Here is a 23,061-nt window from a genome sequence, read left to right on the forward strand (position 1 = left end):
ATTTCAAGACATGGCATATGAGTGCTGGAAATCAACCAATCCTCCGTCGCAAACACGATGGAAAGGTCAAATGCTTTATTATCTGAATGTTGAAAGTGCGTGTGTGACGGAGAGAAACAATGGTTTAAAGTGATGAGAGTGATGCTGAAGATGGGGCTGTGAGCAGGTGGGTCTGGGCAGGGGTGATGTTGTGGATGTTAGTGTGCATCTGTATGTTATGTATTGGAAAAAAAGAATAATAAAAACATTGGAAAAAAAGAACATGCCCTGGTATTCCGTCTGGCCCGGCGGCCAGACTGTTAATTGTTAATCTGTTTCAAAGGTTTGCTCCCATCGGAGCTCCCTTCATAATTTAGCTCTCATCCAGAAGGATTTACAGGGGAAATTGCTCAAGGGGACATCGATTTCTTTTTCACCTAGTCGCCTCTTGATTTAAACCAGCAACCTTTCGGTTACTGGTCCAACTCTTACCCGCTAGGCTACCTGATCACACAGTCTTCCAGAAAAACAGGGGCTTTCATGCAAGGCATAGTGTTATATTCCTTGAAGCGAACATTAAAGGCATTTAGCTCATTTGGGAGTTCTGCATTGCTGGGCAAGTCATGTCTGGGTTTCCTTTAGTAATCTGATATCATCTACAAGTCCTGCCACGTAAAATGAGCTCAAAGGTATTGGGACAGAGGTCAATGATACAATGACTATGAGGTCAATGATACAATGACTATGAGGTCAATGATACAATGACTATGAGGTCAATGATACAATGACTATGAGGTCAATGATACAATGACTATGAGGTCAATGATACAATGACTATGAGGTCAATGATACAATGACTATGAGGTCAATGATACAATGACTATGAGGTTAATGATACTATAAATATGAGGTTAATGATACAATGGCTATGAGGTTAATGATACAATGACTATGAGGTTAAAGTGCAGACTGTCAGCTTTAATTTGAGGGTCTTTCCATCCATATTGGGTGAACCTATAGAAATTACAGCACTTTTTATACATTAACCCCCCCATTTTAAGGGACCAAAAGTATTCGGACAAATTCTCTTATACAGTATGTGTATTAAAGTAGGTCCCACATTCCTAGAACGCAATGATTCCGTTAAGCTTGTGACTCTACAAACTTGATGGATGCATTTGCTGTTTGTTTTGTTTGTGTTACAGATTATTTTCTGCCCCATAGAAATGAATGGTAAATAATGTATTGTGTCATTTTAGAGTCACTTTTACTGTAAATTAGAATAGAATATGTTTCTGAACACTTCTACATTAATGTGGATGCTAACATGATTACGGATTATCATGCATGAATTGTGAATAATGATGAGTAAGAAAGTTACAGACACACATATATACTCCCCCTAAGACATGCTGAACTCTCAACATTACAAGAACAGGGGAGGTTAGCATTTTCTGGGGGGCGGGGTATGATACAGTATTTGTACGTCTGTAACTTTCTGACTCAGTATTTGGTCCCCACGAGGATAGTAAAACAAACCTGTGTGTGGGCCCAGCCTCTTCTCTCCATAGGCCATTGTCAGGAGCACAAGGCTTTCTTGGTCAGATTTCCATCCCACACAGACGCTTATGGATTGGTCAACAACAACCGGCATGCAGCTGCTCTAGCCAATCAGCAGGTTGCCTGCCCCAGTGCTGCCCTTGCCCCAAAATAACACTGTAAATACACTGCTGTCTCTATCAGGCTATTAAAGGTGCCCCAGTGTGTTTGCAAACAAGGCCTTGTTGTTAGCACGTATGAATGTGAGAACCATGCCTCCCAGTGTTTCAGTGAGCCTATGAGACGAGAGTTCAGTGCAAGTCTGTGTCTCCTCATACCGCTGAAACTAATGTCTGAATATATCCAGTAGGTTTGGATGCGGATGAGGATGGAGAGACCCCAGCAGAGAGGTGGAAGAGGGGAAGCGCTGGGTACGCTGGCCCTTTTTAAAGCACAACACGCTTCCCCTTAAAAAGCCTAACTAAATCAGCCTGCTGAATCTCTCTGTTGTTGGTGGTGTGTCACCCTGGGGCAGATCCTGATTGATTAGTCAAAGGCCACATTCTAAAACACACTGACCAACCAATCAATACGCTCGACATACAGCTCTGTCCACAATGCTCCCCAGAGCCATACTGTGGTGTGAGATAGAGTTTGACCATCATAATTTCAACCAATAGCATTAGGATAAACATAACTATATTATATAACTAGAACACATAGCTGATAATACTCAAGGGCCCAGAGAATTTGCAGAATTCTAAATCCTGTTTGATTGAAGGTCCATAAAAATGTGTTGTATTGAAGAGGTCATGACGTTTAGAGAATTAATTAACCTATGTTCCATTGTCCAAGGTCACATAGCCAGGAAATGCATACAACAACAGTGTTGTTGGTTCTGATTGGTTATATATTTAGTAAATGCTGTTCAGTGCCAAAATTATCTCATCAGGGTACGAGAGACAACCAGATGTTCAGGATTTTCTTCTCCTTACTACCTAGCAACTGTCCCATTCACCTTATCACTTTGATTATCACTTACTGTGGTATCACCATGGTTATCTGTATGAGTAACAGCTGCAACCCAGGAGGAGTTAGCTGAAACCCACTAGTTGGTCCAGCCCACCATGTGGGAAACACGGACCGTGTTCGAGAGAATCAAATATCTGATTTATTCTGGGTCAACTGGGACTGACTGATCTACAAAATAGTTATTTGTGATGAAAGGTTTTTAATGTCACTTGCACAGTGAAATGCCTTTTGTACATCAGTGAATCACGGCTTGCTGGCAGTGCCGTCTGCAATGTTGAACAAGCACACTGCCTTCCACAACAGCACTGAGGGGAGGAATTTGGTTTTTGTTTTGTCTTGATTTGTTTTGTCTGGTCGTTCCTTTGAGTGATCACATGACTTGAGGTTCTTGTAAACATGAACCCTGTGACCCAGGCAATCACAGGGTCACTCTGTGTGTGTGAGTCAGTTGTTATGCAACCTCGTTTCTGGTAAAGGGAACCTCTCACTTCCTGTAAAATCACTACTACATGAAGAAGGAGCTTTTCTCCTCTGTAGAGACTCTGAGGGGTTCAGCCTATCAGGGAGGTTGGTACAAAGATCTTTAGTGGTTCACCCTATCAGACGTGTCTGAACAGGATCGGTACAGAGACTCCGCTGCACAGCCAACTGGAGGGGCCAGAAAAAAGACCCTCAGGGACACAGACTATGAGACCTTGGCGTGGTACAGCATAGTGGAGAGGTGTGGCTGGGGAGTGAACTGAGTCACTTCTCTGGGGTCAGGCTGTCGAGACGCTCTCTTCCATCTCTCATCTGTGTGTCAACACCAGACCTGAATCGGGAAACAGGATAGGATCTCGTAAAGGGGCAAAATGGGAATGGGAAGTAGGTAGAAGCTGTCCTTAGCCACTGATACAGGGTCAGATGTTATTTAATTCCTCCCTCTAATGATTTAGGATTGTGAGTAGGGTAATCGGGTCAAATACTACCTAGAGTGCAGACTTGCACCAGCAGAGGGGGCTAAACTATTTTCTGAACAGACTGGAGAGAAACTCTTACCTGTGTACAGGTAGAATGTGTGGTTGTGGTGGGAGTGGGAGTGAGGGAGGGGGGTTAAAGGACACAGACTGAGTGAACACAGTGCACAGTTCCTGAATTTACAATCCACATATCACTTATTTTTTTAGTAAGCTATCATTCAATCAGTATCAACCTGTTTGGACCAACGTTTCCTTAAAATAATCACAAGGGCGGACATGTTTAAAAAACGTTATCATTGTTGTCATGGTATGGGACATCTGTGATTCCGTTTGTTGTGGTTGTTCACCTAAATGGTTTGTGCAATGTTTGATTCTGCCTCTGTACTGATGCCTTTATGTCTCAGCAATGTCATTCCTTAGGCTGGTAGCTGATGGAAAATGCCCTCATTCATTTCCAGTCTGTCATTGTTAATAGCAGAGGGAGTTGTTGCTCACATGATTGAACAGCATTCTGTCATGTATCAGACAACATTATGGTCTGCTACCATTCTGTTGAAGATACCAAGCACTATAAACATGTCATACCTGTGTGTGTTATCAGAGAGCCTTATCGCTCTGAGAGCCTTATCACTGTGGAAGTGTGTGTGTGGGCACTGTGGAAGTGTGTGTGTGGGCACTGTGGAAGTGTGTGTGTGTGTGTGTGTATGTCAGTGGAGTCCGTGCGATTCAACGGCGTCACGCCCCTTCTCTCAATCAGAGACGTAGCTGCCCCCTCTTTCTTGGCATTTGTGTGTGTGTTTTTGTGTGCGTTTCAGCCATACTCACAGCTCACAGGGAAGGGGAATGGATTTCCCAGCTTAGGGGCAGAGTTCTGTGGGAGTTCTGTGTGTGTGTGTTTGACAGGGGGCATCTGCTGCGGGGTTCCGGACACTGAGTCCCCTTTGTTCCTCCCACAGACAGCGATATTCTGGACACCCTGGCATTCATTTATGAGGAGGAGGAGGAAACGCAGTTGGTTTGGGGAGGAAGGGGCAGTGACTAACCCTGTCCCTGTGACTCTTTGAGTGGAGAGGCGCGGTGTCACGAGCAGAGACCAGAGAGAGACTGTATAAGAGCTCAACCCAGCTAGCAGAGTCCTCTCTCTGAGTGTCTATGAACGGTGTGTAGTGGTAGAGGTGTCTGGAATACAGACAGTATGTTGATCTGACGATTGTTGAATTGTCCCTGGTAAGGATGTAGGATCATCCGTGTCGTGATCTTTCCCCCCTTCTGCCTCTGTTTCCATCTGGCTGTGGGATTGTCTCTCTTTGGATATAATACCATACAATATGACTGGACTCTGGAATTTCCTTATGTGTTGGGTTGTGCTACTGACCGTATCAGCTGTTTGTGACTGGACAGTAAGCAATAAATTAGATATAAGTTGTGACTGGACTGTAAGCAAGGAATGAGATATAATTTGTGACTGGACAGTAAGCAAGAAATTAGATATAAGTTGTGACTGGACTGTAAGCAAGGAATGAGATATAATTTGTGACTGGACAGTAAGCAAGAAATTAGATATAAGTTGTGACTGGACTGTAAGCAAGAAATTAGATATAATTTGTGACTGGACTGTAAGCAAGGAATGAGATATAATTTGTCGCTGGGCAAATAGGTTGTTTGAATACATGCTCTGTGTGGTGGGTTGGTGAGTAGACTGGCTTCATTGAGTCACAGATATATCCTTGTATAATGGATAACTTGCCATGGAGAATGGACCAGTCATGTTTATATAAGATTGGATGGAAATCTCAGTTATGTACATCCGAACTGCTACTGCTACTGTAACTGCTACTGTAACTGTTACTGTAACTAGCTGTTACTGCTACTGCAACTGTAACTGTTACTGTAACTGTTACTGTAACTGATACTGTTCCTGTAACTGTTACTGTAACTGATACTGTTACTGTAACTGTTACTGTAACTGATACTGTTACTGTAACTAGTTGTTACTACTACTGTTACTGCAACTGCAACTGTTACTGCAACTGTTACTGATACTGCAACTGTTACTGATACTGCAACTGTTACTGTTACTGTAACTGATACTGTTACTGTAACTGATACTGTTATTGTAACTAGTTGTTACTACTACTGTTACTGCAACTGCAACTGTTACTGCAACTGTTACTGCAACTGCTACTGTTACTGCAACTGCTACTGTTACTGCAACTGCTACTGTTACTGCAACTGCTACTGTTACTGTAACTGCTACTGCTACTGTAACTGCAACTGTTACTGCAACTGCTACTGTAACTGTTACTGCTACTGCAACTGTTACTGTTACTGTAACTGATACTGTTACTGTAACTGATACTGTTACTGTAACTAGTTGTTACTACTACTGTTACTGTAACTGCAACTGTTACTGCAACTGCTACTGTTACTGCAACTGCTACTGTTACTGCAACTGCTACTGTTACTGCAACTGCTACTGTAACTGCAACTGTTACTGTTACTGCTATTGTTACTGCTACTGCTATTGTTACTGCTACTGCTATTGCAACTGCTACTGTTACTGCAACTGTTACTGCTACTGTAACTGCTACTGTTACTGCTACTGTAACTGCTGCTGCTACTGTAACTGTTACTGCTACTGTTACTGCTACTGTAACTGCTACTGCAACTGTTACTGCTATTGCTACATTTACTTCTATTGCTAGTGCTACTGATACTGTAACTGATACTGTAACTGATACTGTTACTGCAACTGTTACTGATACTGTTACTGCTACTGTTACTGTTACTGCTACTGATACTGTTACTGTAACTGCTACTGTTACTGTTACTGTTACTTCTACTGTAACTATTACTGCTACTGGTACTGCTACTGTAACTGCTAATGTTACTGTTACTGCTACTGTTACTGCTACTGTTATTGTAACTGCTACTGTAACTATTACTGCTACTGTTACTGCTACTGTTACTTTTACTGCTACTGCTACTGCTACTGTTATTGCAACTGTTACTTTAACTGCTACTGCAACTGCAACTGCTACTGCAACTGCAACTGCTACTGCAACTGCTACTGTAACTACCTGCTACTGTAACTAACTGTTACTGTAACTTCTACTGTTACTGCTACTGTAACTGTTACTGCTACTGTAACTGCTACTGTAACTGTTACTGCTACTGTTACTGCTACTGCTACTGTAACTGCTACTGTTATTGCTACTGTTACTGCTACTGTTACTGTAACTTCTACTGTAACTGCAACTGTTATTGCTACTGTTACTGTAACTGCTACTGCTACTGTAACTGCAACTGCTATTGTTACTGCTACTGTTAATGCTACTGTAACTGCTACTGCTACTGTAACTGTTACTGCTACTGTAACTGCTGCTGCTACTGTAACTGCTACTGCTACTGTAACTGCTACTGTTACTGTTACTGCTACTGTTACTGTAACTGCTACTGCTACTGTTAATGCTACTGTAACTGTTACTGCTACTGCTACTGTAACTGCTACTGTTACTGTAACTGCTACTGCTACTGTAACTGCAACTGCTATTGTTACTGCTACTGTTAATGCTACTGTAACTGTTACTGCTACTGCTACTGTAACTGTTACTGCTACTGTAACTGCTGCTGCTACTGTAACTGCTACTGCTACTGTAACTGCTACTGTTACTGTAACTGCTACTGCTACTGTAACTGCAACTGCTATTGTTACTGCTACTGTTAATGCTACTGTAACTGTTACTGCTACTGCTACTGTAACTGTTACTGCTACTGTAACTGCTGCTGCTACTGTAACTGCTACTGTAACTGCTACTGCTACTGTAACTGCTACTGCTACTGTAACTGCTACTGTTACTGTTACTGCTAATGTTACATCAACTTCTACTGTTACTGCTACTGTAACTGTTACTGCTAGTGTTACTGTTACTGCTACTGTAACTGCTACTGTTACTGTTACTGCAACTTCTACTGCTACTGTAACTGCTGCTGCTACTGTAACTGCTGCTGTTACTGTTACTGCTAATGTTACTGCAACTTCAACTGTAACTGCTACTGTAACTGCTACTGTTACTCATACTTCTACTGCAACTATTACTGCTACTGTAACTGCTACTGCTACTGTTACTGCTACTGTCACTGCTAGTGTTACTGCTACTGTAACTAAGTGTTACTGTAACTAACTGTTACTGCTACTGTTACTGTTACTGCTACTGTTACTGCTATTGTTACTGCTACTGTTACTGTAACTTCTACTGTATCTGATACTGTAACTGTTACTGATACTGATACTGTTACTGATACTGTATCTGCTACTGTTACTGCTACTGTAACTATTGCTGCTACTGTAACTGCAACTGCTACTGTTACTGTAACTGCTACTGTAACTATTACTGCTACTGTTACTGCTACTGCTACTGCTACTTCTATTGCTACTGTTACTGCTACTGGTATTGCAGCTGTTACTTTTACTGCAACTGCTACTGTTACTGCTACTGCTACTGTTACTGCTACTGCTACTGTTACTGCTACTGCTACTGTTACTGCTACTGCTACTGTTATTGCAACTGCTACTGTTACTGCTAATGTTACTGCTAGTGTTACTGCAACTGTAACTTCTACTGTAACTAACTGTTACTGTTACTTCTACTGTAACTGTTACTGCTACTGTTGCTGCTACTGTAACTGTTACTGCTACGGTTACTGCTACTGTAACTGTTACTGCTACTGTTACTGTAACTTCTACTGTAACTGTTACTGCTACTGCTACGGTTACTTCTATTGGTACTGCTACTGTTACTGTTACTCATACTGCTACTGTTACTGATACTGCTACTGTTACTGCTACTTTTACTGATACTGTAACTGTTACTGCTACTGTTACTGCTACTGTTACTGTTACTGATACTATTACTGATACTGTAACTGCAACTGCTACTGTTACTGTAACTGTTACTGTAACTGTTACTGTAACTGTTACTGCTACTGCTACTGCTACTTCTATTGCTACTGTTACTGCTACTGTTATTGCAGCTGTTACTTTTACTGCAACTGCTACTGTTACTGTTACTGCTACTGCTACTGTTACTGTTACTGCAACTGCTACTGTTACTGCTAATGTTACTGCTAGTGGTACTGCAACTGTAACTTCTACTGTAACTAACTGTTACTGTTACCTCTACTGTAACTGCTACTGTTACTGCTATGGTTACTGCTACTGTAACTGTTACTGCTACTGTTACTTCTACTGTAACTGTTACTGCTACTGCTACGGTTACTTCTATTGCTACTGCTACTGTTACTGATACTGTAACTGATACTGTAACTGATACTGATACTGTTACTGCAACTGTTACTGCAACTGTTGCTGTTACTGTTACTGCAACTTCTACTGTTACTGTTACTGCTACTGCTACTTGCTTCTTTCGTTGTCACAGTCAGTGAGTGAAATATTTTTATTTCGAAGTTTAATGTTATCTTCTGTAATTTATACCGAAATTGGTAGTGTCCACTGGCTACTGATACTGCTCCTATATTAGGGCTATTATGTGTGTCTGTTGTATTTGGAAGTGAAATAGTCATTTCTCAGGTCTGAATCAGTTCCTGATTAGTGGGGCAGGATGAAAACCTGGAGTTCTGTGGACCTGAATGTGAAGAGCCCTTGTTTATGGTTTGTGGTTGATATGGATGTTTCCCTGGCCTAGTGTAACAGGAAGTAGTTGCCTCACTCCTGATCTTGGGAGTTGTGAAATCCAAGGTGATGAGGAAGGGAAACAGAGTTGTGGTTGATTTGGTGATCTAGCCCTTTTGTCTTTACCTAAGACTGTTTTGGAATATGAAAAGGACTGCACCTCTCATTGTAAAGTGTCTTTCTCTCTTCGTCTTTTCCACTGACATAAAGATGTGGACAGATGAAAGCAGCATCCTGGTAACGTACATGCTGAGCTCCTCCTCTTCCTCCCTGTCGAGCATAAGGCCTCAGAAAGCCTCCGCCATGCCGGGTGGCCCTCCGCTTGCCCTCTGTTTTCTGATCAGTGCCAATGAAGGAGATGAAGCTACTTTGGGACTTGAGATCTACCCCATTTAAGTAATGTGCTGAGCTCATGGTTTCGGAGGGTAGGCCGGGATATGGGGGGTTATTTTTAGAGTTCTGTTGACTCCAAACTAACAGAACAGGAGATGAAGGGATGAATGTGTTATTAGTGTGTCATTTCTCCGTCTGTCTGCTAGTTCACTGAAATGGATTTCAGAACCTTACATGTTAAGCCATAATATAAGAGCAGCTTCATACATCACAGCCTCCTCAGGTGTATATGCCGTTGTGATGAATGCTTTCCAGAACTATTGCAGCCATATGGAAACTCCTCATCACATCATGCACATACACACACACACCCACACGGTCCACTGCATCAATTGTTTTGGAAAGTCATTTCTATTATAAGCCTGAGCATGTCCACCTGTTGCCTCACCATGGCCTATGTTGCCAGACCACCTGACTAGAACAGTTCCTTCTACTACTGTACTATCACCATGTACTCCCTTCTACTACTGTACTATCACCATGTACTCCCTTCTACTACTGTACTATCACCATGTACTCCCTTCTACTACTGTACTATCACCATGTACTCCCCTCTACTACTGTACTATCACCATGTACTCCCTTCTACTACTGTACTATCACCATGTACTCCCTTCTACTACTGTACTATCACCATGTACTCCCCTCTACTACTGTACTATCACCATGTACTCCCTTCTACTACTGTACTATCACCATGTACTCCCCTCTACTACTGTACTATCACCATGTACTCCCTTCTACTACTGTACTATCACCATGTACTCCCTTCTACTACTGTACTATCACCATGTACTCCCTTCTACTACTGTACTATCACCATGTACTCCCCTCTACTACTGTACTATCACCATGTACTCCCCTCTACTACTGTACTATCACCATGTACTCCCTTCTACTACTGTACTATCACCATGTACTCCTTCTACTACTGTACTATCACCATGTACTCCCTTCTACTACTGTACTATCACCATGTACTCCCTTCTACTACTGTACTATAACCATGTACTCCCTTCTACTACTGTACTATCACCATGTACTCCCTTCTACTACTGTACTATCACCATATACTCCCTTCTACTACTGTACTATCACCATATACTCCCTTCTACTACTGTACTATCACCATGTACTCCCTTCTACTACTGTACTATCACCATGTACTCCCTTCTACTACTGTACTATCACCATGTACTCCCTTCTACTACTGTACTATCACCATGTACTCCCTTCTACTACTGTACTATCACCATGTACTCCCTTCTACTACTGTACTATCACCATGTACTCCCTTCTACTACTGTACTATCACCATGTACTCCCTTGTACTACCTTGTACTATCACCATGTACTCCCTTGTACTACCTTGTACTATCACCATGTACTCCCTTGTACTACCTTGTACTATCACCATGTACTACCTTGTACTATCACCATGTACTCCCTTCTACTACTGTACTATCACCATGTACTACCTTGTACTACCTGAATGTGTATTGCTGTATCTCATTGGTTTCTCTCTCTCTCTGTCTGTAGTTTGCAGCCCACCCTCTCCGGCGTGTCTAGAGATGTAGAGATCAGCGTGAGGAGCACAGCCCCATCTTTCCCAGCAGCACTTTCTCACCAAGAGGTAACATTATGTGTGTGTGTGTGTGTGTGTCACTGTTTGCTTCTCACTGTATGTTTATATCTCTGTGTGTTCCTGTGTGTTAGATACTGTATTCAGAGAGAAGGGGAGAAGCAGGGTGTGCCAGGGCTCATTTAAAAAAGGATTGCTATGTGAATGTGACTTCCCTGGTTAAATCATGGTTAAAAAAGAGAAGGTGAGAGATTCCTGGTCAGGTGGTATGACATGCTAGTGATCCATCTTAAAGGAACTGGTGCCTGGGGTCACATGGATTCACCTGCTCCTGACTCCTAACCTTTCTCTGTCCCTGTAGAGAAGCAGGGAAACCCCCCAACTCTCTGTTCCCTCTCGGGAGTCTCTGTGGTTGAGTCTTCTCAAACCACCTCTCCTCTCACAGAGTGGATACAGGCCGGCTCTGTCTGTGATCTCAGACGACGGTCGGTGTGTGCTTTGTGTGTTTAAAGTGTATTAGGTGTATCTGCTCTGAGGGTGAGCAGCAACTGTATACCATACACTGTCTCTCGCAGTAAAGGAGGGAACCACAGAGGAAGGGGTGAGATGTGTGTGTTTCTCACTACCTACAGCGGTGTCTTGTATTGGATGACACTGCATCTGATGTAACCAAAATAAGATTCAGTAAAATGTCCCTATCATTTCCCATCAGACACCAGCCAAATCTTCAGACTGAGAAATAATGGTTTTCAAAAACCTGCGAATCAGATACAGTCGCTATTCAATTATACTTGAATATCTATTTCTTGTTTTAGCTACAGTACATCAAAACAGACCCTGGATCAGAAAAGTCAGTGGCAATACAGGAGCAGGGTTATGGTGTGTGTGTCTTTGGGGAAGTGTTGGGGGTCTGTGGGTTTGTCGTTTAGAAGTTTAAGGTTAAGTTGTGTGTGTAATAGTCAGAATCACGGTTAGGGTGTGTATCCATGGTCGTCGGATGCAGCTGTTTGTGTGCGTGAGACCAAACGGGAAGGAACAGGGGACTCACACTGTCACCATAGAAACTCTGACACATGACACCCCACCCTGACACCCCACTCGTCTGAGCTGTGTAGGTCTGCCGGTAACGGCTGTGTACCGGCTGTATGTTGGCATTCCACGGACACATTAGCGGAAGGTCTGTGTTCTGTGACAAGTGTTCCACACGGGCCCACGCACGAGACACAACACACACGGGGACGGGCACAGGTACCAAATCTGACAGATCTCTCACCCACTCCTTCCTACTACCACATGCACACACATGCACGCACACACGCATGCATGCACGCACACACACACACACACACACATACACACACGCGCGCACACACACAGGGCTCAGGGGAACATGGTGTTCTTCAAAAGGGGAACAGAGAGTGAGGAGTTATTTTGGGCTTTAGGTCGGGCCGGCAGACATTTCACAGCGGAAAGGTGTGTGTGTGTGTGTGTGTGTGTGTGTGTGTACAGGCTTGTGTTTGTGTACAGGCTTGTGTTTGTGTACAGGCTTGTGTTTGTGTACAGGCTTGTGTTTGTGTACAGGCTTGTGTTTGTGTACAGGCTTGTGTTTGTGTACATACAGGCTTGTGTTTGTGTACAGGCTTGTGTTTGTGTACAGGCTTGTGTTTGTGTACAGGCTTGTGTTTGTGTACAGGCTTGTGTTTGTGTACAGGCTTGTGTTTGTGTACAGGCTTGTGTTTGTGGTAGTGAGAAGAGGGGTAGAAGTCTGTATGATTTTAAACCTGTGCCCGTCCCTGGAACCCCCTTACCCCCTTACCCAGGAATGACCACTCTGTACTGATTGATTGGAACCTGGAGGGCTGCAGGAGGGCTGATTACACTCCAGTAAGATTACTACACTGTGTACTGGACACACTCGACATAATGCTGAGGGAGGTAAACATGCAGGATTTCATTCATACTTCTTCTGTTTGCTTGTGTTATTCATACAAATATCTTACACAGTATTTGTGAGCATTGAATGGATATCAAAGGAGGATGGGACCGGAAAGAGTTGTCATTGATCTTAACCCGTTGTGATGCCATGCACGAAGATAAGTTAGTTGTTGTCACTTTGTCACATCATGAATTGGCACCCGGACAGCCTATCATATCATGGTTTCCTTTATATGTTGAAATATAAACAGGTGTCTGTGTGCATCTATATCATCTTTCCATTCATGACGGTATTAAACTTCCATGAAAACTGTTGTACCAATGTCAAACTGTGTGTGTGTGTGGTTGTGTCTCTCTATGTGTGTCCTTCTATTGTCTATATTCATGTGGGTAACTCCAGGTGTGTGTGTCCTTCTATTGTCTATATTCATGTGGGTAACTCCAGGTGTGTGTGTCCTTCTATTGTCTATATTCATGTGGGTAACTCCAGGTGTGTGTGTCCTTCTATTGTCTATATTCATGTGGGTAACTCCAGGTGTGTGTGTCCTTCTATTGTCTATATTCATGTGGGTAACTCCAGGTGTGTGTGTCCTTCTATTGTCTATATTCATGTGGGTAACTCCAGGTGTGTGTGTCCTTCTATTGCCTATATTCATGTGGGTAACTCCAGGTGTGTGTGTCCTTCTATTGTCTATGTTCATGTGGGTAACTCCAGGTGTGTGTGTCTTTCTATTGTCTATGTTCATGTGGGTAACTCCAGGTGTGTGTGTCCTTCTATTGTCTATATTCATGTGGGTAACTCCAGGTGTGTGTGTCCTTCTATTGTCTATGTTCATGTGGGTAACTCCAGGTGTGTGTGTCCTTCTATTGTCTATATTCATGTGGGTAACTCCAGGTGTGTGTGTCCTTCTATTGTCTATATTCATGTGGGTAACTCCAGGTGTGTGTGTCCTTCTATCCTCCCATTCCTCCTCCTGCAGCGTTACTGTGCCCCTGCCATGGAAATAGACAGCTGCCTTTTTTATTCTCTGGCACATATGACCCACAATCCAGTTATAAACACACCCCTTATTTAGCTCTGCCCTGGGCAGAGACTGTAATAAGGAGTGTGGGTGTGTGGGTGTGGGTGGGTGTGCAGCCCTGATTTAGCTGCTGTGGGATGGCCGTTATAAGGAGCTAGCGGCAATGGCACCACCACAACTATAAATACACTCACACACATTAACAACCTGAGCTGATGTTCCAGCTTCTGTTCTCTCTGTCTGTCTGTGTGTGTGTGTCCGTGTGTGTCCGTGTGTGTGTGTGTGTGTCCGTGTGTGTGTGTCCGTGTGTGTGTCCGTGTGTGTGTCCGTGCGTGTGTCCGTGCGTGTGTCCGTGCGTGTGTCCGTGCGTGTGTCCGTGCGTGTGTCCGTGCGTGTGTCCGTGCGTGTGTCTGTGTGTGTGTCTGTGTGTACATTGTGTGTTCTAATCACTGACCCTGCCCCCCTCCTGTCTGTCCCCACCCACTCTCTAATGAGAGAGAGCTTTGAAACCAAGCCACTGTGACATCACAGCGCCCGGCACACAATGGCTGCTTTTTGCACACACCGCGTCACAGATGCCTGAAAAACTGAGTGTATGCCAGGCAACTGGAGGGCCATGTGGGAGAACCCACTGCCGGGTAGCGGTTTGTCAGTAAGTGAGATGTGGAAGGAAGTGAAACCATGTGAGTCAGCAGCAGGAGAGTGGCGAAGTTGAGAGGTACAGTATATGTACAGTATATTAATCTATGTATTACGTATCATTGCCACCATGCAAAGCTACATGTACAGTGCATTCAGAAAGTATTCAGACCCCTTGACTTTTTCCACATTTTGTTACGTTACAGCATTACTCAAATTGATTAAATCGTTTTTTGCTCCCTCATCAATCTACACACAATACTCCATAATGACAAAGCAAAAACAGTTTTTTTGTTTGTTTGTGCAAATGTATAAAAAATAAATAAATATGAGAATTTTGAGAGTCTTTGGGTGCCTTTTGGCAAACTCCAAGAGAGCTGTCCTGTGCCTTTTACTGTGGAGTGGCTTCCGTCTGGCCACTTTCATCAAGGCCTGATTGGTGGACTCCTGCAGAGATGGTTGTCGTTCTGGAAGGTTCTCCCATCTCCACAGAGGAGCTCTAGCAGAGTGACCATCATATTCTTGGTCACCTCTCTGACCAAGGCCCTTCACCCCGATTGCTCAGTTTGGCCGGACGGCCAGCTCTAGGAAGAGTCTTGGAGGTTCCAAACTTCTTCCATTTTAAGAATGAGGAAGGCCACTGTGTTCTTGGGGACCTTCAATGCTGCAGAATTGTTTTGGTACCCTTCCCCAGATCTGTACCTCTACACAATCCTGTCTCGGGGGCTCTACGGACAATTCCTTTGACCTCATGTCATGGTTTTAGCTCTGACATGCACTGTTAACTGTGGGACCTTATATAGACAGGTGTGCCTTTCCAAATTATGTAAAATCTATTGAATTTACCACAGGTGGACTCCAATCAAGTTGTAGAAACATCTCAAGTATGATCAATGGAAACAGGATGCACCTGAGCTCAATTCCAAGTCTCATAGCAAAGGGTCTGAATACTTATGTAAATAAGTTATTATGGGGTATTTTGTGTAGATTTCTGAGATGTTATATATGTAATCTATTTTAGAATCAGACTGTAACATAGCAAAATGTGGGAAAAGTCAAGGGGTCTGAATACTTTCCGAATGCGCTGTAACTGCCAGAATCAAGTAAACACCAACATAAAGTGTCTTAATAGGGTGTTGGCCCACCATGAGCAGCCAGAGCAGATTCACTGTGCCTTCATATAGATTCTACAAGTGTCTCTGGAACCCTATTGGAGGGATGTGACGTCATTCTTCCATGACAAATTCCAGTTGGTGTTTTGTTGATGGTTGTGGAAAACGCTGTCTCCAGAATCTCCCATAAGTGTTCAATTGGGTTGATCTGGTGACTGAGACACACACACCATTTAAACCTCCTATGCATCGTTGAGGCCCCTCTTTCAAAGTCACTGAGATCTCTTCTTCTAGCCATGTTAGACAAAATAATGACAAACTGGGCATTTTATACATCACCCTTAGCATGATGAAATGTTCATTGCTTAATTAACTCTGGAACCACACCTGTGTGGAAGCACCTGCTTTCAATATACTTTCTATCCCTCATTTACTATGTCATCATGGTGAGCGTGAACAGAGTGTGTATGAGAGTGAGAGAATGCACTGGCAGCACTGAGCATTGAATGAGGTGGTGTCCCGTAGGGTAGCTCAACCAGATAGAAGTTTTGCCATTTTCGCATAATATTTCCAATCGTTTACCTTGGAGTAGGAGTAAAAAGTCTATTTGGAACTGAACATGATTAACTACGTTGAGAGTGTTAGCATGCATTAGCATTAAGCTAAGCTAAACTTTGCCATATCACACACAGGTTTGCTTCTGAATGTTTTTTATTTTATTTATTTATTTAACCTATATTTAACCAGGTAGGCTAGTTGAGAACAAGTTCTCATTTGCAACTGCGATCTGGCCAAGATAAAGCATAGCATTTCAGCTAGCATTCTAAGCTAAACCAGCTAGATCACATTGAGACATGCTGGGAGACTAGCATGTTGAACTAAACCAGCTAGATTACAATAAGATGTGCTGAAATCATTGGCATGCTAACATGAAGGGACAATTCGTCAGGGACCTTTTTCTATTGTGTTTTTGACAGTACAATTGTTTGTGTGTAACTCTGTGTTGTTTTTGTCACACTGCTTTGCTTTATCTTGGCCAGGTCAGAGTTGTAAATGAGAACTTGTTCTCCACTGGTCTACCTGGTTAAATAAAGGTGAAATAAAATAAATAAAAATGAAGCTCAACTAGATCACCAAGATGTGCAGGAAATGTCATCATGCTAAAAGCTAAACTTAGGAGTGGACTTGTCCCTCTGGCTGGCATTCCTAGGCGAGCCGATTGAGTTTGAAAATGTAATCACCCAATTGGTCAGAGCCTACAAATACAACCAGAGGCATTGTGTCTGTCCGTGTGTAGCTAGTGGTAGTAGTAATAGTGGACATGAGTTTTTCTTGGTCAGGTCCTGTTTCTGATGTAGCGTATTTGCAGAAGTAAAAGTGATCGAATTAGAAGTGCATGTAGTGGTGTAATAGTGTTAATAGTAGCAGAGTAGTAGTGGTGTAATAGTGTTAATAGTAGTGGTGTAATAGTGTTAATAGTAGTGGTGTAATAGTGTTAATAGTAGTGGTGTAATAGTGTTAATAGTAGTGGTGTAATAGTGTTAATAGTAGCGGTGTAATAGTGTTAATAGTAGCAGAGTAGTAGTGGTGTAATAGTGTTAATAGTAGTGGTGTAATAGTGTTAATAGTAGTGGTGTAATAGTGTTAATAGTAGTGGTGTGATAGTGTTAATAGTAGTGGTGTGATAGTGTTACTAGTAGTGGTGTAATAGTGTTAATACTAGTGGTGTAATAGTGTTAATAGTAGCAGAGTAGTAGTGGTGTAATAGTGTTAATAGTAGCAGAGTAGTAGTGGTGTAATAGTGTTAATAGTAGTAGTGGTGTTATAGTGTTAATAGTAGCAGAGTAGTAGTGGTGTAATAGTGTTAATAGTAGTGGTGTAATAGTGTTAATAGTAGCAGAGTAGTAGTGGTGTAATAGTGTTAATAGTAGTAGTGGTGTTATAGTGTTAATAGTAGCTGTAGTAGTGGTGTTAGTGTTAATAGTAGTGGTGGTGTAATAGTGTTAATAGTAGTGGTGTAATAGTGTTAATAGTAGTGGTGTAATAGTGTTAATAGTAGTGGTGTAATAGTGTTAATAGTAGTGGTGTAATAGTGTTAATAGCAGTGGTGTAATAGTGTTAATAGTAGTGGTGTAATAGTGTTAATAGCAGTAGTAGTGGTGTTATAGTGTTAATAGTAGCAGAGTAGTAGTGGTGTAATAGTGTTAATAGTACCAGAGTAGTAGTGGTGTAATAGTGTTAATAGTAGCAGAGTAGTAGTGGTGTGATAGTGTTAATAGTAGTAGTGGTGTTATAGTGTTAATAGTAGCAGGGTAGTAGTGTTGTAATAGTGTTAATAGTAGTGGTGTAATAGTGTTAATAGCAGTAGTAGTGGTGTTAGTGTTAATAGTAGCTGTAGTAGTGGTGTTATAGTGTTAATAGTAGTAGTAGTGGTGTAATAGTGTTAATAGTAGCAGTAGTGGTGGTGTAATAGTGTTAATAGTGGTGGTGTAATAGTGTTAATAGTGGTGGTGTAATAGTGTTAATAGTAGTGGTGTAATAGTGTTAATAGTAGTGGTGTAATAGTGTTAATAGCAGTAGTAGTGGTGTTATAGTGTTAATAGCAGTAGTAGTGGTGTTATAGTGTTAATAGCAGTAGTAGTGGTGTAATAGTGTTAATAGTAGCAGAGTAGTAGTGGTGTAATAGTGTTAATAGTAGCAGAGTAGTAGTGGTGTGATAGTGTTAATAGTAGTAGTGGTGTTATAGTGTTAATAGTAGCAGGGTAGTAGTGTTGTAATAGTGTTAATAGTAGTGGTGTAATAGTGTTAATAGCAGTAGTAGTGGTGTTAGTGTTAATAGTAGCTGTAGTAGTGGTGTTATAGTGTTAATAGTAGTAGTAGTGGTGTAATAGTGTTAATAGTAGCAGTAGTGGTGGTGTAATAGTGTTAATAGTGGTGGTGTAATAGTGTTAATAGTGGTGGTGTAATAGTGTTAATAGTAGTGGTGTAATAGTGTTAATAGTAGTGGTGTAATAGTGTTAATAGCAGTAGTAGTGGTGTTATAGTGTTAATAGCAGTAGTAGTGGTGTTATAGTGTTAATAGCAGTAGTAGTGGTGTAATAGTGTTAATAGTAGCAGAGTAGTAGTGGTGTAATAGTGTTAATAGTAGCAGTGTAGTAGTGGTGTAATAGTGTTAATAGTAGTGGTGTTATAGTGTTAATAGCAGTAGTAGTGTTGTAATAGTGTTAATAGTAGCAGAGTAGTAGTGGTGTAATAGTGTTAATAGTAGCAGAGTAGTAGTGGTGTAATCGTGTTAATAGCAGTAGTAGTGTTGTAATAGTGTTAATAGTAGCAGAGTAGTAGTGGTGTAATAGTGTTAATAGTAGTGGTGTAATAGTGTTAATAGTAGTGGTGTAATAGTGTTAATAGTAGCGGTGTAATAGTGTTAATAGTAGCAGAGTAGTAGTGGTGTAGTAGTGGTGTAATAGTGTTAATAGTAGTGGTGTAATAGTGTTAATAGTAGTGGTGTGATAGTGTTAATAGTAGTGGTGGTGTAATAGTGTTAATAGTAGTGGTGGTGTAATAGTGTTAATAGTAGCGGTGTAATAGTGTTAATAGTAGCAGAGTAGTAGTGGTGTAATAGTGTTAATAGTAGTGGTGTAATAGTGTTAATAGTAGTGGTGTAATAGTGTTAATAGTAGCGGTGTAATAGTGTTAATAGTAGCAGAGTAGTAGTGGTGTAGTAGTGGTAATAGTAGTGGTGTAATAGTGTTAATAGTAGTGGTGTGATAGTGTTAATAGTAGTGGTGTAATAGTGTTACTAGTAGTGGTGTAATAGTGTTAATATTAGTGGTGTAATAGTGTTAATACTAGTGGTGTAATAGTGTTAATAGTAGTGGTGGTGTTATAGTGTTAATAGTAGTGGTGTAATAGTGTTAATAGTAGTGGTGTAATAGTGTTAATAGTAGTGGTGTAATAGTGTTAATAGTAGTGGTGGTGTAATAGTGTTAATAGTAGTGGTGGTGTAATAGTGTTAATAGTAGTGGTGGTGTAATAGTGTTAATAGTAGTGGTGGTGTAATAGTGTTAATAGTAGTGGTGGTGTAATAGTGTTAATAGTAGTGGTGGTGTAATAGTGTTAATAGTAGTGGTGGTGTAATAGTGTTAATAGTAGTGGTGGTGTAATAGTGTTAATAGCAGTAGTAGTGGTGTTATAGTGTTAATAGCAGTAGTAGTGGTGTAATAGTGTTAATAGTAGCAGAGTAGTAGTGGTGTAATAGTGTTAATAGTAGCAGAGTAGTAGTGGTGTAATCGTGTTAATAGCAGTAGTAGTGTTGTAATAGTGTTAATAGTAGCAGAGTAGTAGTGGTGTAATAGTGTTAATAGTAGTGGTGTAATAGTGTTAATAGTAGTGGTGTAATAGTGTTAATAGTAGCGGTGTAATAGTGTTAATAGTAGCAGAGTAGTAGTGGTGTAGTAGTGGTGTAATAGTGTTAATAGTAGTGGTGTAATAGTGTTAATAGTAGTGGTGTGATAGTGTTAATAGTAGTGGTGGTGTAATAGTGTTAATAGTAGTGGTGGTGTAATAGTGTTAATAGTAGCGGTGTAATAGTGTTAATAGTAGCAGAGTAGTAGTGGTGTAATAGTGTTAATAGTAGTGGTGTAATAGTGTTAATAGTAGTGGTGTAATAGTGTTAATAGTAGCGGTGTAATAGTGTTAATAGTAGCAGAGTAGTAGTGGTGTAGTAGTGGTAATAGTAGTGGTGTAATAGTGTTAATAGTAGTGGTGTGATAGTGTTAATAGTAGTGGTGTAATAGTGTTACTAGTAGTGGTGTAATAGTGTTAATATTAGTGGTGTAATAGTGTTAATACTAGTGGTGTAATAGTGTTAATAGTAGTGGTGGTGTTATAGTGTTAATAGTAGTGGTGTAATAGTGTTAATAGTAGTGGTGTAATAGTGTTAATAGTAGTGGTGTAATAGTGTTAATAGTAGTGGTGGTGTAATAGTGTTAATAGTAGTGGTGGTGTAATAGTGTTAATAGTAGTGGTGGTGTAATAGTGTTAATAGTAGTGGTGGTGTAATAGTGTTAATAGTAGTGGTGGTGTAATAGTGTTAATAGTAGTGGTGGTGTAATAGTGTTAATAGTAGTGGTGGTGTAATAGTGTTAATAGTAGTGGTGGTGTAATAGTGTTAATAGCAGTAGTAGTGGTGTTATAGTGTTAATAGCAGTAGTAGTGGTGTAATAGTGTTAATAGTAGCAGAGTAGTAGTGGTGTAATAGTGTTAATAGTAGTGGTGTAATAGTGTTAATAGTAGCAGAGTAGTAGTGGTGTAATAGTGTTAATAGCAGTAGTAGTGGTGTTATAGTGTTAATAGTAGCTGTAGTAGTGGTGTTATAGTGTTAATAGTAGCAGAGTAGTAGTGGTGTAATAGTGTTAATAGTAGTGGTGTAATAGTGTTAATAGTAGCAGAGTAGTAGTGGTGTAATAGTGTTAATAGTAGTGGTGTAGTAGTGTTAATAGCAGTAGTAGTGGTGTTATAGTGTTAATAGTAGCTGTAGTAGTGGTGTTATAGTGTTAATAGTAGTAGTAGTAGTGGTGTTATAGTGTTAATAGTAGCTGTAGTAGTGGTGTTATAGTGTTAATAGTAGTGGTGTAATAGTGTTAATAGTAGTAGTAGTGGTGTAATAGTGTTAATAGTAGCAGTAGTGGTGGTGTAATAGTGTTAATAGTGGTGGTGTAATAGTGTTAATAGTAGTGGTGTAATAGTGTTAATAGTAGTGGTGTAATAGTGTTAATAGCAGTAGTAGTGGTGTTATAGTGTTAATAGCAGTAGTAGTGGTGTAATAGTGTTAATAGTAGCAGAGTAGTAGTGGTGTAATAGTGTTAATAGTAGTGGTGTAATAGTGTTAATAGTAGTAGTAGTAGTGGTGTTAGTGTAAATAGTGGTGGTGTAATAGTGTTAATAGTGGTGGTGTAATAGTGTTAATAGTAGTGATGTAATAGTGTTAATAGTAGTGATGTAATAGTGTTAATAGCAGTAGTAGTGGTTTAATACTGTTAATAGCAGCAGTAGTGGTGTAATAGTGTTAATAGTAGTGGTGTAATAGTAGTGGTGTAATAGCATTAATAGCAGTAGTAGTGGTGTAATAGTGTTAATACCAGTAGTAATGGTGTAATAGTGTTACTAGTAGTGGTGTAATAGTGTTAATAGTAGTAGTAGTGGTGTAATAGTTAATAGTAGTAGTAGTGGTGTAATAGTGTTACTAGTAGTAGTGCAATAGTGTTAATAGTAGTAGTAGTGGTGTAATAGTGTTACTAGTAGTAGTAGTGATGTAATAGTGTTACTAGTAGTAGTAGTGGTGTAATAGTGTTACTAGTAGTAGTAGTGGTGTAATAGTGTTACTAGTAGTAGTAGTGGTGTAATAGTGTTACTAGTAGTGGTGTAATAGTGTTAATAGTAATAGTAGTGGTGTAATAGTGTTACTAGTAGTGGTGTAATAGTGTTAATAGTAATAGTAGTGGTGTAATAGTGTTAATGGTAGTAGTAGTGGTGTAATAGTGTTAATAGTAGCAGCAGTAGTGGTGTAATAGTGTTACTAGTAGTGGTGTAATAGTGTTAATAGTAGTAGTAGTGGTGTAATAGTGTTAATAGTAGTGGTGTAATAGTGATAATAGTACTAGTGCAATAGTGTTAATAGTAATAGTAGTGGTGTAATAGTGTTAATAGTAGTGGTGTAATAGTGTTACTAGTAGTGGTGTAATAGTGATAATAGTACTAGTGCAATAGTGTTAATAGTGTTAATAGTAATAGTAGTGGTGTAATAGTGTTACTAGTAGTGGTGTAATAGTGTTAATAGTAATAGTAGTGGTGTAATAGTGTTAATAGTAGTAGTAGTGGTGCAATAGTGTTACTAGTAGTAGTGCAATAGTGTTAATAGTAGTAGTAGTAGTGGTGTAATAGTGTTAATAGTAGTAGTAGTGGTGTAATAGTGTTAATAGTGGCAGTAGTGGTTGTGTAATAGTGTTAATAGTAGTATTAGTGGTGTAATAGTGTTAATAGTAGTAGTAGTAGTGGTGTAATAGTGTTAATAGTAGTAGTAGTGGTGTAATAGTTAATAGTAGTAGTAGTGGTGTAATAGTGTTACTAGTAGTAGTGCAATAGTGTTAATAGTAGTAGTAGTGGTGTAATAGTGTTA

General features: G+C 40.6%; 1 protein-coding gene across 1 annotated transcript in view; it reads left to right on the forward strand.

The window, feature by feature from the left end:
- LOC115125325 (transcription factor EB-like) overlaps nt 1-23,061 on the forward strand; it is an 89,307-nt gene that overhangs the window by 17,640 nt on the left and 48,606 nt on the right. The window contains 2 exon segments of the mRNA XM_065001861.1: nt 11,134-11,227; nt 12,997-13,111. Of these exon segments, the coding sequence (XP_064857933.1) occupies nt 13,100-13,111 (12 nt within the window). The 5' untranslated portion in view covers nt 11,134-11,227; nt 12,997-13,099.

Source organism: Oncorhynchus nerka, linkage group LG15 (assembly GCF_034236695.1).
Source record: "Oncorhynchus nerka isolate Pitt River linkage group LG15, Oner_Uvic_2.0, whole genome shotgun sequence".
In the NCBI taxonomy this organism is placed as follows: domain Eukaryota; kingdom Metazoa; phylum Chordata; class Actinopteri; order Salmoniformes; family Salmonidae; genus Oncorhynchus; species Oncorhynchus nerka.